The sequence below is a fragment of the Trematomus bernacchii genome, unplaced genomic scaffold (assembly GCF_902827165.1).
Source record: "Trematomus bernacchii unplaced genomic scaffold, fTreBer1.1, whole genome shotgun sequence".
NCBI classification, from domain to species: domain Eukaryota; kingdom Metazoa; phylum Chordata; class Actinopteri; order Perciformes; family Nototheniidae; genus Trematomus; species Trematomus bernacchii.
This window is the reverse complement of record NW_022987698.1, coordinates 14,119,338-14,136,086: the sequence shown is the minus strand read 5'-3', so window position 1 is coordinate 14,136,086 and position 16,749 is coordinate 14,119,338. Positions and strand designations below refer to the sequence as shown.

General features: G+C 40.6%; 1 protein-coding gene across 5 annotated transcripts in view; it reads right to left on the bottom strand.

Annotated features, from left to right (window-relative positions):
* LOC117489423 (plasma membrane calcium-transporting ATPase 1-like) overlaps positions 1 to 16,749 on the bottom strand; it is a 116,634-nt gene that overhangs the window by 19,489 nt on the left and 80,396 nt on the right. For all 5 annotated transcript variants that reach the window (XM_034138670.1, XM_034138668.1, XM_034138667.1 and 2 more), the window contains 9 exons: positions 14,646 to 14,828; positions 12,693 to 12,907; positions 12,302 to 12,544; positions 11,707 to 11,948; positions 11,341 to 11,578; positions 5,284 to 5,463; positions 4,963 to 5,050; positions 3,461 to 3,567; positions 1,329 to 1,520 (listed from right to left, as the gene is read on the bottom strand). In XM_034138670.1, coding sequence (XP_033994561.1) covers positions 1,329 to 1,520; positions 3,461 to 3,567; positions 4,963 to 5,050; positions 5,284 to 5,463; positions 11,341 to 11,578; positions 11,707 to 11,948; positions 12,302 to 12,544; positions 12,693 to 12,907; positions 14,646 to 14,828 — 1,688 coding nt within the window. The remainder of the gene's footprint in view (positions 1 to 1,328; positions 1,521 to 3,460; positions 3,568 to 4,962; positions 5,051 to 5,283; positions 5,464 to 11,340; positions 11,579 to 11,706; positions 11,949 to 12,301; positions 12,545 to 12,692; positions 12,908 to 14,645; positions 14,829 to 16,749) is intronic.

Genomic DNA, 16,749 nt, shown 5'->3' with positions numbered 1-16,749 from the left:
CGGACTGACATTTTATGTCACTTATTAAATCTCTGTCACTTTTACATTTTCACCTTTAACTTTTTTTAAAGAGGCCCTATTATGTTTTGGGGGGTTTTCACTTTCCTGTAGTGTTATAGAGGTTTTGGTGCAAGTAAATGGTCTGCAAAGGCTAACATCCAAAAGTTCCCTCCAGAGGGAGTTTCTCTCCCGCACACTGCCCCCCTGCCTGAGACACCTCCATTGGACTCCTTTGTTTACTTCTGTAACATAATGACATCACTTTGCAACACTCGTGCTTCTATTGGCTAGCGCTCCAACACATTGTACGTGATAGGCAAATGGGAGGGACATCTCTAAGCGGTTGACCAATCACAACAGAGCTGGCCAGCTAACCAATCAGAGCAGACTGGGCTCTGGTTTCAGACAGAGGGTGAAAAGAGGTGCTGCAGCACAGACAGTATGAGTAGAATAAAGAGCTTTGTGAACATTAAAGCATGGAGACATGTCACAGGAGAGACACAGAATACAAATATGAACCTGACATAATAGGGCCTCTTTAAGGAATGCCTCTGCACCCCGTCGGTCACAATCTGAATATTTCATTTTTCTTCCTCTCTTCCTTTGTTCTGCCAACTGTGTCTTTGATGCAAAGGCTACATTTACACTTTGCCACAGAGAAAATAACGATTTGACAACAAAAAAAAGAGCAAATTGCACCAAGCTGTAAAAATGTTACATCACTTGCGGCTGCATTCTGTTGCGGTGGCAATCCATCGTTTGTAAAATAGCCGGTCAGTCTTTTCCCTTGTTTTCAAGTTCTCATTTAATGTACATCCCTAAATCTGGTTAAACCAGGTGACTGACTGTAGAGACACTAGCAATGTATTCCTACTGATATTATACTCTGTGTGTAGGAAGTCACAACTATAGTCTAAAACAAGAGGCAGAAAGGGTGAAATAATGTTGAATGTTATATTTTCCATATTATTTCCACGAACATTTATATGATTCATTTTATGATGATGTTTGGACTACCATAATAACCCCAATGTTGACAGCTGGGACCGAATCGCACTTACAAACACTGTGAAGGAATTTATTGGCTTGTTTAAACCTGCTGGTTATTTAGATTATTGAAAAGCATATTAAACACATTTGTACATACTGATTGTTGTTAAATATTGTAGTTTAATATACATTTTATGTTCACTTATGTATACATAAATATGTCAATGTTTTAATCTTATTTGATCTTATTCTCAAATTGGAGTAAGGGTTAAAAAAGGATTTCCCTCAGAGGATAAATTGAGTATTTTCTTATCCTGATTAGTGTGCAGCTGTCCTACCTGTGTGATGCAGGCGCCGGTGAACGCCACGATCACGGCCACCACGTTGACGGTCAGCTGGAACTGCAGGAACTTGGAGATGCTGTCGTACACGTTTCTTCCCCACATGACGGCCTTTACGATGCTCGAGAAGTTGTCGTCGGTCAGGATGATGTCAGACGCCTCCTTTGCCACATCTGTGCCGGCGATTCCCTGAAAAGAAGGAGCAGGAAGTGGAAATTCAGATCCTGTGTTATCTCATTTAGACAAAAAAACAGCTTACAGCTTGTTACAATATGATAGAGCTCCATTGCAGAGTATAATCTGATCCGATCATTCAATGCCAGTTTCTGCAAGATAAATCTGAGGAGTAGTGAGTTCTGAGAGAGGAAGATCATTCTTCCCTCTTGTATACAATATACGATGACGGCTCACAAGAAAATGTTGTAATCATCTCATGGGTCACAAGCTAAACAGGCTGGACCAAGCTGCTGTATCTTATGTGCAACTGGTCAACTTTCTAAACCTAAAAGATAAGGTCTAGTTTGCGCACAATTTCACGAGTTTCAGATTCTTTTTTTATGGAGTTTAATATGACTCAGGAATACAACTCATCAGTATTCTTCTTCGCCTTTATATCAGTCTGATAAACACAAGGAGAGGGAAATACCAGCTGCTCGGCTTCAGAGTGGATAATGTTTCAATTTAATGTAGAAAACAACGAATTACTGGAGGCTCCATTTTACCTGTTTGTCCTTTAAAAGAAAACCTGACAAGGGGCCTCTGGTTTAAAGGATAATGCAGCTTAAGTGTACAAAGCTTGAAGGGACCATTTTTTTAACCCAATCATCTGGTAAATTAAACCAGGAGAAGGTGTGTTGTGTTCAAAAAACATATTGTGAATCTCAGCGTCTCTGCCGATGGAGGTGGATCGTGTCCGCTTTCCAGCAGAACAGGTGATAATTACACTGGGACAAATGGGCGTCAACTGAAAATATTCCAAATGGGACACGTTAGCACTGAAAGGTCTGCGGTTGAAATCCCCATGCTGCCTCTGTGGTGTGTTCAGGAACAGTAGCTGTTGTCTGAGCGCAGAGCAGCTGCTCAGCAGTCTGCAGGGGACGCTGGCGTGCCGATGACTTTCCTCACAAAGCAAAGGTCACAACAACAACAGAGAGGAGGCAGCTGATGTTACTCAGCTCCTCCACATTGTAATGTGTCAGTATCCACTGTAACCTCAGCTGAGCATTTGCTCAGTGCAACTATTTGAGCTCTGAAGCCAGCTTGGAAACCAACACAATTTCATTTTTATGATTTTCTCCATTAAGATTTATTTTTGGAAGGTGTATTTGGATTATACACCTTACTGTTAACATTTCACATTTATGGCATTGAGTACATTTTTATTAGTTTTTTACCTTTATTGCTGCTTAAAGTTTAAATGAAGGTCTTTGTCTTTATTTCCACAATATTTGATCTCAAGTGAACAACCTTCGGAAGCTTCATACTGTAGCACACTAACCCGTTTTTGCAGGTTTAATGACACCCTTAAACGTCTAAAAGCATGTCATAAATGATTATTTTCAGACCATGTTAGGCTCCAAGAAATATAATAATGTATGTTTTTCTAAAGTTTATTTTTTAAAGATAATTTTACATGATTGATTGGAAACCATTCCACTCTGGGAATAGAGGAAAAGCTTAATCCTAAAACTATATATGCATGTTATTAAATAGATTTAGGTGAAGATCTTCAGAGATAATATTGGTCAAGATGGATATAATGTCTGATATTATTGACTGTTTATAAAACAGGAATAATTACTAATATAACAGAGAGAATGTTCTCCCTCTCTGTGAGTTGATCTTTGGAGAACAGTCTCAGTAACGTGGCAGCAAAGTGAGACCCCGCTGTGCTGATGAGCACCGAGGTTCGGTGTTTATTGATTTATTTTTCCATTACACAGCTCTCCTAATGATTTCATGGCACTAAACTAAGAGTTATTGTGGATGACGTTTGGAGAAAAAACCTTCTTTCATGACTACTTTAAAAATGTAATGAATTTATTTTTTTTTCAATATTGGGAATAACGTGGAGCTAACTGGAGCAGCAGAGGAGTGAAGAGCTGTGGCAAACATGAAGAAGTGGTTACCATGGCAAAGCCGACATCAGCTTTCTTGAGGGCGGGGCCGTCGTTGGTGCCGTCTCCCGTCACTGCCACCACCTGTCGGGTTTCTAACACCGTGCTGTCGATGATACCTGCAACACAAACAATTCTCCGTTTCAATCAGGGTAATACATTTCAAAAAGGACACTAAGAACAAATACAATTTCTATTTTTGTCAGAGCGTTTGTGTTTGATGTGTTTTTATTGTGCCGATGGGTTTTTGCCTTATTTGCTCTTGTATGTTTGCTTTTAATGCCATCAACCTGTATGGCTAAATCTGGCACATTAACATGATGGACTGAATTGTTCATGTTATTAATGTGCATTGTCCCTTCTTACATGTATATACAACTAAAAAATACCTAAAAACACAAAAGAAATCCAATGATATCACTGTAGTTCAATAAGATGTCAACCAATAAGAGATATGGACTGAAACTACGACTATTGTACAGATTACATGTACAGGGATTATGTAATCAGGATAGAATAAGGTAACTGTATTTCCTTACAGTTATATCAAAAAGTGTATTCCTGTTTACTGGTACATTTAAAAAAATATATTTTGGATTACTAGCAGGATTACTGTGTTACAATACATTTACAATAACGATTTATTTATTACAGCTGTATAGCAAGAGACTGCCTGAATGTTCTTTTTGGTTTTCATTTAGGCTACTTTATTGTTTTTTATTTTAAATATCTTTTTTTTTTTATGCAGTAGGTGAACACCTGATTCGTAAAAAAAAATCCTGTGTTTGGTTTCAATTCATGTATTAAACCAAACCTGCATTTGTAAACTTAACTATTCCTAGGGTTAAGGGTGAGTTAAGAAGACACATTTTTGATACTAAATATCTTGGTTTCTTCTTTTCACATTTTCTGTTGTCTTATATGATACACTTAAAGGTGGGGTATGTAATTTTGGAGAAACCAGCTCGAGTGCGCTAGAATTTGAAAATACACAACCGGAGAAAATCTGCCACTTCCTTACCGAGCCCCTCCTCCAACACACACGAACGCGCACATGACCAATGAGGGCACGAGATAAGTTTGTGCACAGATGGAAGGCTGACAGGCAGGTAGGCCATCCAGTTATTTTAGCCGGGCGGGCTAAAATGATTGGTCGTGCTTTTTACAGTACTACGGCTTCCACAGATGACATGTTTTATGGATTTTTTGTCAAAGCACTTAAGATATTCATTGCTATCAGGATGTTAAGAGCATTCCATGGAATATAACAAAAAGTGTATCTCGAGCCGGTTTCTCAAACTTACCTACCCTACCTTTAAGTTAAAGCCTTCCCATTTAGATTTATTTGCTTTGCATTTGATATTGAGGTAAAGGTTACTGATTCATTTTTTTTACATGTAATTAGTGATTATAACAGACTACATTTTTCAAGTAACCCTCCCAACCCTGCAAATAAACATGTGGGTAGCAGTAAATCATGCTAAACAACACACATGTTACAACACTGAACCCACCTTTGACTAGAGTGTGTTTGTCTGTCGGTGAGGAACGAGCCAGCACGCGCAGTTTGGGCCAAACTTTGTCCAGACGCTCTTGTTCCACCTAGAAATGCAAATCAATAAAATAAGACTCTCAGCAACAAGAGTAATGTAATGTTTTAGTGTTCGATCGTTACGTGTGTACATGCCCTAGGACTGCAGATGGAAATGAGCTAATAGCACAAATCTGGCATGAATCATCTTTTCTCTTTTCGTGATGAATGTATCGTTATGCATGGACCTTGTTCAATAAAGACATAGTAATAATACAAATAAACATCTGTGCATGTGGCTCACCTCTCCCTGGTCGTTTCTGATCTGCTGGTTGAACTCTTTGCCCTCCATACACAGGAAGTCCTCCCCGGGCAGCAGGATGCCACACTTGATGGCGATGGCGCGGGCGGTGTTGATGTTGTCTCCGGTCACCATGCGCACAGTGATGCCGGCACGCTGGCACTTAACGATAGCATCAGGTACCTGGAAGAGTGTCAGAAAAAGATGTGAAACGAGCTCAGATGTTCAGAGGAACAGCCAGGTTCTCTTCCTGATTCATACATCTGTTTAAAGGTTATTTAAAGAAAAGCTCCTCATCTTAAAACCAATGCTGCAACTAACGATTATTTGTATTATCCATAGACTGTATATAGGTATTATCGCTAAATCTGACCATTATTTTCTGGATTATTCAATTAATCATTTGGGCTAGAGAATCCCAAATGTCTCGAAATCTTCCCTTTCTGCTGCTGTCAGCCTGTGTCATCAGCACTGGTGCCAGTAGACCGCACATACTAATGCATATTTTATTTATTTATTCATGTGCAATATGTGCAATATGATACACTGTGTAATATAACTGCGGATGGAAATTAGCTCAAAGCTAAATCTGGCACTGTTACGCTTGACACATTTGAATGTTTTAAGTGTTCATTACTGTGCATTGTCCCTGCCAAATAAACGATTAAATAAATAAATAATACATTACTGTATATGTGCAATAATTTAAATTCAATGTCAATTTTTGCTTACTTATATATTATATGATATACTGTATGTACCTTTGCACCTGCTTGTTGTAGTCCCTTTGCTGCTGTAACACAGCACATCTCCCAGTTGTGGGACTAAAGAAGATTATCTTATCTGATGTCTTGAAATGTCTTGTTTTGTCAGGCCAAAACACAAGGATATTCAGTTTAAGATGAAACACAACAAAAGACCCGGAAAAGCCCCATACTTAAGAAGATGAAAAAATAACTTTGAACGACTATCACAGTTGTCCATTACGTTTGAGTCGATCGACCGCAAAGCATTTCATCTCTACTTAAAACTGCATTCCTTAGACTGGTTTATTAAACTGAAGTGCTGCATGATAAGACAGATCTAGAATCAGATTTTCAGACAGCAAACATGTGGAACCACACAGGCTCTGCACAGTGGCTGCTCTTTGTCCTAACAGAGACCTCATTCATCTCAGATAACAGAATGAATGAAAAGAGAGACAGACATCTGTGAGGAGTCTGTGGTTAGGGGTGCATACCGGTTCCCGGTATTACCGAAATACCGGTTACTGGCGGCTACGGTATACCGTACCGAAATCAGATCCGTTTTTCTTTTTTTTTAATAAAAGTGAGGCGTAATATCCTTAAACTCGCGCCCAGACCGTCGGAATTACGATGTCAATTTCGCCGTGAAACTCCGCAAACGAGTCACTTCAGAAAATCTAAAGTGTGGCTGCATATGACTGCCAGTCGGAATGGTGGGGTCTGTAACCACTGCAAGTCTGAATGGTGGGGTCTGTAACCACTGCAAGTCTGAATGGTGGGGTCTGTAACCACTGCCAGTCTGAATGGTGGGGTCTGTAACCACTGCAAGTCTGAATGGTGGGGTCTGTAACCACTGCCAGTCTGAATGGTGGGGTCTGTAACCACTGCCAGTCTGAATGGTGGGGTCTGTAACCACTGCCAGTCTGAATGGTGGGGTCTGTAACCACTGCCAGTCGGAATGGTGGGGTCTGTAACCACTGCCAGTCGGAATGGTGGGGTCTGTAACCACTGCCAGTCTGAATGGTGGGGTCTGTAACCACTGCCAGTCGGAATGGTGGGGTCTGTAACCACTGCCAGTCTGAATGGTGGGGTCTGTAACCACTGCCAGTCTGAATGGTGGGGTCTGTAACCACTGCCAGTCTGAATGGTGGGGTCTGTAACCACTGCCAGTCTGAATGGTGGGGTCTGTAACCACTGCCAGTCTGAATGGTGGGGTCTGTAACCACTGCCAGTCGGAATGGTGGGGTCTGTAACCACTGCCAGTCTGAATGGTGGGGTCTGTAACCACTGCCAGTCTGAATGGTGGGGTCTGTAACCACTGCAAGAAGTTTATTTCTGGGAAAGGCGGCAACACATCCAACCTCCAACCAATGCTGTCTCATATGGCAACCAAGTACCTTTGTGTTCAGGGAAGCAGCGTGCCAAGCGAGAGAGAGTTCAGTTCAGCAGGTGATATGCTACGCTGTGAAAGGGCCCGTTTGGATCCAGAGAGAGCAGATATTCACAAAACTGAACTGTGATGGGATTAGTTTTCTTTCATCAGGCAAATGTTGATTTTAATGATGCTATTTGTTTTATGTGCAATACCGAGATCTCATGATCCTTTATGTGTTCTCTGGTCAGTCGAATCTCAGGTTGAATATTGATTATCCTGGTGCTATCTTCTTTTTCCATTGACAAGATGTACTATTCACGCCTGATTGTTGATATAAATGATATTGCAGAATCAATTTTCTTCATAGATAACGTGTTTTTCATTGTTTGTTCAGTACTAAAAGGTCCAAGTCCCACAATTGAATTTAATATTAATTTGACATGTTAACTATATCATAAAGCGCTTCATGGGAGTAATTGCGGGATGATAAAATGTTTCCCTTATGCAACATGAAAGTATCACGATATGTATCGGTTGAGTATCGGTATCGTTCAGTGGTATCGGTATCGTACAAAAAGTCAACGATATGCAACCCTGTCTGTGGTGACATGACGGTCAGTGGACAATCAGAAAGCAGCTTCCTCTGCTCAGCGGGGGGTCAAAAGACATTTGATGGAGAACAGCAGGAGTTCTGTGTTACTTGCACAAACACACATCCTATGTTTGATTCACCTCAGTGGAGGGGTTACTCATTATTAACCACAGGTTTAAAATACTAGTTTTTACTTATAAAAGATAAAACAGATACCTGTATGGTATTGTAATAAAGAAATGCTTGACAGATGATATTATTTACTAGCCAACTGGGTCTGGGTCAAACTTGGTCATTTGAATCATTCTTTTTAACGTGTGACAGCCTTAGCTTATAGCATTCATCTGGTTACGTCTTTATTTATTTTTACAATTAACAGTATTTTATTTCACTCCACAGTATGTCATTTTTCTTTCTGTTTTAATTTGATCTTATTCTACTTTAGATGTATCAATCAATCAAAGTTTATTAATATAGCACAATCAGACATTTTAGATTTGTCTCAGGGGGCTTTACAGTTTTTACAGAATACATATGAATATGAATCCCTCTGTTCTATAGACCCTCACATTGGACAAGTCAAAACCCCCCAGTTAATGGGGAAAATAGAAGAAACCTCAGGGAGAGTAACTGTATATAGTTTACTTATTTCTGCATTAACTTGCACATTGGTCTCCGTCTTGCACCACTTTATTTGTATTTCTGTTTTTATTGCACTATTTTGTATTGTTTTGTGCCCTATGTATATTCATGTTGCATTGTTGGAGGAGCCTGTTATATGACTATGACTATAGATAGACAGCCTTTGAATATTTGAATCTTCAATGTGCTGCACCAGGAAAGAAACCGGCCGGGTGAAACAATGGTTGGTGGGGGGTTCTTTAGGATGGGTCATTTGTCACACTCACACAGTGAGACATATTACCCAAGGCAAATGTTCTAACCTGGAAAATAAAGTATATCGTATCGTAAAGTAAGAAGTAGGGGGGGCTGATTCGGGCTGCTTTATTGAATAGTTGTTGTGTGTTGTCTCTGGAAATTGAACAGTTGCTACACTGTTTTGAAAGTGGAAGTAGACCCTTTCAGGTCACAGATAAATGTACAATGTTTCATGAATATGTAAATTAATGTATGCCTAAGTAGCCGAAATATCAATTTGGTGGCATCACATGTTGTTTTTGGATAACTGTGGATCTGCTGACTGTCTCCTGCTGCTCTCCAGTTATTTCCATCCTGCGTGTGTTCTTTGTTCTCTGACATTAAAGCAGCAGGCAGCATCACTGATGTTGTCTGAGCTTCATTACTTCATTTAACACTTCAGAGCATCCGCACACCTGACCACGACTACCTTCAGCGTGTCTGTTTGGAGAAAACGGTTTGTTTATCTCACCTCATTGACGCGCTATTGAACACTTTCCCCCTCTCCTTATAACACTAATATAATTATGAGCAGTGAGTCAGATCAGTGCAGTAACACTCTTGGCCTCATGTTCTCCTCTGTTCTTTCAGAAATAAAATCAACGTAGTCACTCCACGTCATGCCTACAGTGTGTGCATTTCAAGCTAAACTAGAGTCATTTAAGTACTAGCTAAAAGAAACGTCATATATCACTGATTGTTGATCATAAAATGCTCACACAGACTGGACAGGCAATGGTAATGTTGCAATGCCAATACACAGTACAGTGTTTATCAGACCGAATGTATCAGATTGTGTTGTGCAAAAATAAAGATAGATGTTGAGAACCTTATGGTTAGCCTAGTATTTATATAAGGGTATACATGTAGAGCAGGGTTTCCGTTAGCCCGTAATGACCGGTTTTTAGCTGGTAACATTTATTAAAAACCGGTAAATTCAAAACCTGCCGGTCAAAATGTCCGGTAATAATTAGGGATGCTCCGATCGATCGGCCGCCGATCATTATCGGCCGATATTCACTCTTAATAGTTTGATCGGTGCTCTCTATAAAGGCCGATCAGGAGAGCTGGATCTGATCGATATTATGGACATAAACGCGAGTGAAGTTTAACCGGACGCGAGAGAGAGAGAGATCAGATCAGCTGCTGAGTCTGCCGGAAACACGCAGCTCTGCATGATCACCTGAAGCCCCGCCCACTGTTTAGCGAGCTGCATGAGATACAGACGGGCTGTCAGGAGAGAGAGGGAGGGAGAGGGGAAAAGAGAGGATCCGTTTCTCCCGTGTTATTATCCAAAGTTAATGTAAACTTTAAGTTAATGTAAACTTTTGAATAATGTACTTTATCTACTATAAGTAGTTTGTTTGAATGTAATACTGATGTTGTTTGTTGTTTGTGGAAGCGCATCATTTATTGAAAAATGAATCTGAACTTTTCGATCTGTTACGATTATAAACTGAAGCAATATAAAAATGACTCCCATTAACTGAGTTTTAAACATCAGCATATCCGGTCATAGTCCGGTGATTACCTGCTAACGGAAACTCTGCTACACAATTCTTATTATTATTATTGAAACATGACCGGTAAGTTTCAAATTTGTCCGGTAAAATAAATTATTTCCGGACATTTAACAGGCAAGAAAAAATCCTAGCGGAAACCCTGATATAGAGCTCTCCCTAAATATCTAACATGTTTTCTAGGGATCTTTTGTCTCTTTCAGAGGAGCCGAGTTACACATAGCTCCTCTTCATTTTGAACCCTTATATCGTTTATTTAAGGATGAGTATGCTCACCTTCAGGTTCATATGTGTATGTAGAGCCTCCACTGTGACATGTCTACATGCTTTAATGTTCTTTCATTTTCTCACACTGCCTGTGCTGCAGCACCTCTTTTCACCCTCTGTCTGAAACCAGAGCCCAGTCTGCTCTGATTGGTTAGCCGGCTGGTTCTGTTGTGATTGGTCAATCACTTAGAGATGTCCCGCCCCTTAGCCTATCACATACAATGTGTTGGAGCTCTAACCAATGGAAGCGCAAGTGTTACAGAGCTCCTTCTGGAGGGAACCTTGGGATTTTAACCTTTGCAGACATTTACATGCACAAAAAACCAATATATCACACTACAGGAAAGGGACAAACCCAAAAAGCATGATAGTGCCTCTTTAGGACTGATCCCTACTAAGGCTGCATTCACACCAAGTCAGGTTATGTGGCGAAAAATCCAGTCCTCTCCCTTAGTTCCATTCAAATTAGGCAAAAGTCTAGCTGCTGAAAACTACTTAAAGATGAACCGATGGTGAAATATGATGTTTTCTGAAGCCGCTTCAATAATACCCATTGGCCCAAGCCATTTACATAACCCAGTGTCAGTGTGAACTACTTTTCCGGTGGATATCTGCGTGGGTGGTGTGAGGTTTCTTCTGTACCTCAGGTCTGACGGGGTCCTCGATGCCGACAACCACGATGCAGGTGAGTTCGTTCAGGATTTCGTTCTCGTTTTCCCAGTTGGGCTCTCCGGCCTCGGCGGGGAAGTCCCTGTACGCCACGCAGATGGTCCTCAGCCCGTCGCACGCCATTGGCTCAATCACCTTGCGCACCATCTCGTCACGGTCCTTAGGCTTGAAGATGCGGGGCTGACCCTGGGTGTCCAAAATACTAGAGCATCTGGGAGAGGAGAGGGAGGGAGGAGCTCATTAAGGGTAACATGTCATCGATCGACAGCTCTTCCCTCAGACTGGGGAAAACGATCACTAATTATAATTATTTTCAGTTTATTTGTTCTCTTTTCTTACTTCCTCAGGACGATCTCCGACGCTCCTTTGCTGTACATGCGGAAACCTCCATCAGCGTTCTTCAGCACCGTGCTCATGGACTTGCGGGAGGAGTTGAAGGTGTAAACCTTGTAGAGTTTTTCCTCGGGGACCTCGTCTCTGATTGGCTGGTAGTCCCTCTTCAGCTGCAGCACCATGCCCAGCAGAGCGCACTCCGTCTTGTTGCCAACGTGGCGAGGCAGGCCTCCTTCTTTCTCCGGAGGCTGAGGAGGGACAAAAGCATTGGGTGTAATGTTTAGAATTGTATCATTATCAGGCAACATTAGCACCAACACTACTTCTGCATGTACAGATGTGTTTGATTTGAAAGGTTGTTAGCCCACAAGTTTTAAGTCAGAAGCGAACAGAAGCTAACCTGGATCTGAAAACGTGTCTTATTTTCAGATCCTTTTACAATTCTCTAAAAAAACAAAATGTCCCGAACTAAGAGCTTCCGGTTCTTCTGAACACTGTTGCTGTTCCTGATTAATAACACCTTCAGAGAGCAAGGTTAAGGTTACGGTTACATGTTTGTTAGTGTTGTGGTTGGTGGTTGCTGTGACAGTGAAGGTCTCACCAGGATCTTGGTGGTGTAGGCCGAGTTGATGGAGATGCTGTTGACCATAACTTCCAGAGTCTCTGGTTTGATGGCATCGGGCTCGGGGACAGTTTTGAAGTGCGTGTCGTTGACGTAGGCCTGCACCACCGTCATGCGGTTCATGGTCAGCGTGCCTGTTTTGTCCGAGCAGATGGCTGTAGCGTTGCCCATGGTCTCACAGGCGTCCAGGTGACGCACCAGGTTGTTATCCTTCATCATTTTCTAAAATACGAACAGCGAAGTTAAAGGCTGAGATTTGCATTTGGACTTTGTTATTTAAACACAACATGACTCGTAGTTATCGAATGCTACACAAACATGATTCTTTGGGGGTTTAAATCCATTTATCTTACATTTCCCATAATCTTACCTTAACGGAGTAAGCCAGAGAAATGGTGACGGCGAGCGGCAGACCCTCAGGGACGGCCACCACCAGCACGGTCACGCCGATGATGAAGAATTTTACGAAGTACTGGATGTAGATGGGGGTGCACTCGGACGTCCAGGATCGGCCCTGGACCGCGAAGGTGTCGATCACAAAGTAGAGGATGAGGATGATGACGGTCAAAGCCGACATGATCAGACCTGGTGACAAGAAGAAGAGTTTAAACACAAGTCCTTTTTCATGGCACATGTTTTACTATGTAAGGGACCACTGGTTTCAAAGTATTGTATCTCATACTGTTAGAATTCAATTACATTAGCATTCTTTTTTTGTAGAAACACTTTTTAAACGTTTCGTGGTGCATTCAGGGACAATCCTATGTCCTACTGTATAGCCAATGGCAGTTTGCTGAAAAGCCATGAAGCTGTTCTGAAATAAATCATTAATAAGTCATTCACAGAAAATAAACAAAGGATAATCATGTCATCACAATGTCCCTTTGATTGTGAACTTTGGTGGTCTCTTTCTCTTCATTATATTATAATATATAATATTCATCCGACATCATCCGGATCAGGTAGGACAAGAATCAACGGCTCGTGTTGTTTTGCTTCACCTTTCACGTCAGTCACCTTCTGTCAAAGTGTTTTGGCCCAGATTCTATTTCTGTAGTTCAACTGATATCTGAAGCCCCCCACCCTCCCGCCCCCTTCATCCTGTCCTGAAAGCCCCTCAATGTATTAAGGTCAATTGAAGTGACACAGAAAATACCTTCACTTCCGGGATGAATCTTGCTCCCAATAAAACACCCGTCCAATAACACTGAGTGCACTGCCTATCCTTTTACTGCCTGATCACTTTGTGAGCTATTAAATGAACAGCGCTACATTTCTCAAAATCCTCTCTTTGTCTTGCTGAAAGTCAGACATGAAGACGGGTATCAGGTAAAAGTGTCCAGTACAAAGACATGTTAGCCTAGCTTAGCAAATGACTGGAAGCAGGGGATAACTGCTGGCCTAGCGCCACTAAAAGGTTCAAATGTAACTTCTGTTATGTTAGCCACCATGCTATCACCAGCCCCTTCTGTAATCGGCTAATCACATTTAAAGTAAAAATAAATTCTTTAAAAAAAAAAAAGATTTGAATAGGGTCACGTCAAGTAATCGAGGGAGAAATGGATGTCCATACAATCTCATTAATAAGGACATGATCAGAGACTTCGCAAATCATGCTCTCCCTCATTTATGAATTTCCAACCGGTAAGGAATAGATTAATTCGACCAGTGAGTTAAAGCTAAAAACCTAAATAATTCATATTTTCCATTCATGATTTTCAGTGAGGGGAAAATTACTTAAATATCCAAACACCTAATAAATGGATCACGATGACATTTGGTCTGCCTCCGGATGAATTGTTATAACTTTACTCTATAATAACTAACTCTGCTTTACTTTCTGTAGAGCACATTAGCCATTGAGAGTGTAAACATTAAACATCAGAATGTTAGCATCATTATTGTATGCATGTTACGTTATGCAAACATATCATGTAGCTAAAAAACACTGATGAGTGTTGAAGGGTTTCAGGGTGTACTTACTCCTTAAATACTGTCTTACGTATATTTTTATAATTGTATTTTTTTATACTTGTGTTTATTAAAGTCCCTCTAAACTATTATATGACATCATGTTTTGCTGATATTTTCTTAAACCTGTTTAGTTTTGCAAACATTTTTGTCAAATATAAATTAATGAACTTTAAATTGACCTGACTTCACGTAAAATGTGATAAAAGGTAGATATTTAAAACATATTTGAAGATGTAGCCAGGTTAAAGTTTGCTCCAACTTCTAGTCTTTGTGCTAAGCTAGGCTAAACAGATCTTGGACTCTATGTAATGTTAGTGATATTTTATATAGGTGTGTTTGTTTTACTCACCAGCCTTCCCGATCTTCACAGCTAGTTTGGTCAGTTTGCCCTGCAGCACCGATTTCTCCTTCTTGGTCACGTTGACCTTCTTCACTGGTTTCACCTCCTCTTTCTCCTCCTTCTCCTCCGACTCGGTGGCCTCCTCGCTCTTCAGAGGCTGGATCTCCAGGGCGATACCGTCCTGGGTTTTGGCTGGGAGGAGGAGGAGGGGTGGGGGGGAAACGTTGGTGGTTTGGAGGTAAAAGGAGGAGGAGGAGAAAGGTGGGACCATGATGGAAAGTAAAAAGAGATGAAAGAGGTTTAAGAAAAGTTTTTGGACACGAAGAGGTGAAAAATGAGGGAAAGAGGGATGAGGAGGGATATGTTAAGGAGGCAGATGTTTTTTTAAATAAAGATGAGGTCAAAAATGGTAGCAGAGGAAAAGGGGAGGAATTTAGAACGGGTTGACAAAAAGTAAATGAATGAAATGAATAAATAATAATAAATTACAAAAAGGAGGATGGAGCAGAATTGGGGATGAAGGGCAGAGAAGCAGAGAAAACATTAAAGATTCAGTTGGAAGGAAAGCTGAAGACGACACACACAACATTCCCAGAAAATACTTTGACATCTTCATTAACGAGTTGACCCTTTTACTGAATGCAGAGAGTCACATATCATCTATTTATGATCACAACACATTCATGAAAAAGGTCCAAGTAGCTTTCAGAGACACGCAGCGGTTCATAATGAGGAGCAGCAGACAGAACAGAGAACAGCAGAAACAACAGAGAGGATTTAACCTGTCAATCACACACACACACACACACACACTTTCACATCAGAGCGCAGGGTTTGGAACGAGGCTCGGTTATGGAGTCTGGTTTTACGTCCTGCTCGCCAGCTTTGCTCCTCATTTGCATAAACAAACGGTGTATTTGCATTTCACTTCATCAGCTGGGATGCTGTTTGGACTGTAGTACTGTAACGTGGAGCTTTTTGATCTGTTTGATGTCTGCTCAAGGGCTTACACTGGATTCAGCTGCTCTCCCTCCACCCCCTGCTGTTTGTCATATTTCCATACCAAAGAAATGTGAGTTGGCGATGAATGTAAACAGAGCAGATGTGCACTCATCTGAGTTTTGATGTTCTGTTTGTCCTCATGAACAACTGAGCTGACAACACCGGGAGGATTTATTAGCTTTAAATATTGAAAGTGTTCAGATCCATCAGCTAACTGTATTTATCCCTGTTGGAGAGCCACTGCTGGCAACACTGTCAACATCACTTCTGGAACCAACAATACCAACAGATCATGGACATAAAGCAGATTTAGATTCCTGGATGACCAGTGAGACGTTTTTAAAAGAAGAAGAAATAGGTGTTTGATGCTTAATATCGAAAATCATTTTTTATAAAAAAGTGATGAGGGAAACGTCTGTTAGAGAACCTGTTCCTATTTTATTATCTCCTACTCCCTACAAATAATAAAAACATTTTTTTTTTATAATATTACAAAAATATAAAAAATGTAATAATAATAACATTAAAGGTGGGGTAGGTAAGTTTGAGAAACCGGCTCGAGATACACTTTTTGTTATATTCCATGGAATGCTCTTAACATCCCGATAGCAATGAATATCTTAAGTGATTTGACAAAAAATCCCAAAACATTTCATCTGTGGAAGCCGTAATACTGTAAAAAGCACGACCAATCATTTTAGCCGGCCCTGGTCATGTGCGCGTTCGTGTGTGTTGGAGGAGGTGCTCTGTAAGGAAGTGGCAGATTTTTTCCGTCTGTGTATTTTCAAATCCTAGCGCACTCGAGCTGGTTTCTCCAAAATTACCTACCCCACCTTTAAATGTATATAACAAAAATAATTATAATAAAACTGATTACAACAATTATTACTTATATTAATATTATTAATGTCTAGTCCTCTTATGTGCCATTTCTTCAGTGCGTTTTCCACCATCAATTGAAATAAAACATATAGTAATACAAACTGATTGATTGGACCTCATGCAGGAAGAAGTCGTTAAAATGTTTTTAGAGCACTTGTTACATTCAGGGATTTAGCCTGTTGTATGATTAATGTACAGATAAATAGATATTGGAGGGATATTATTGTGC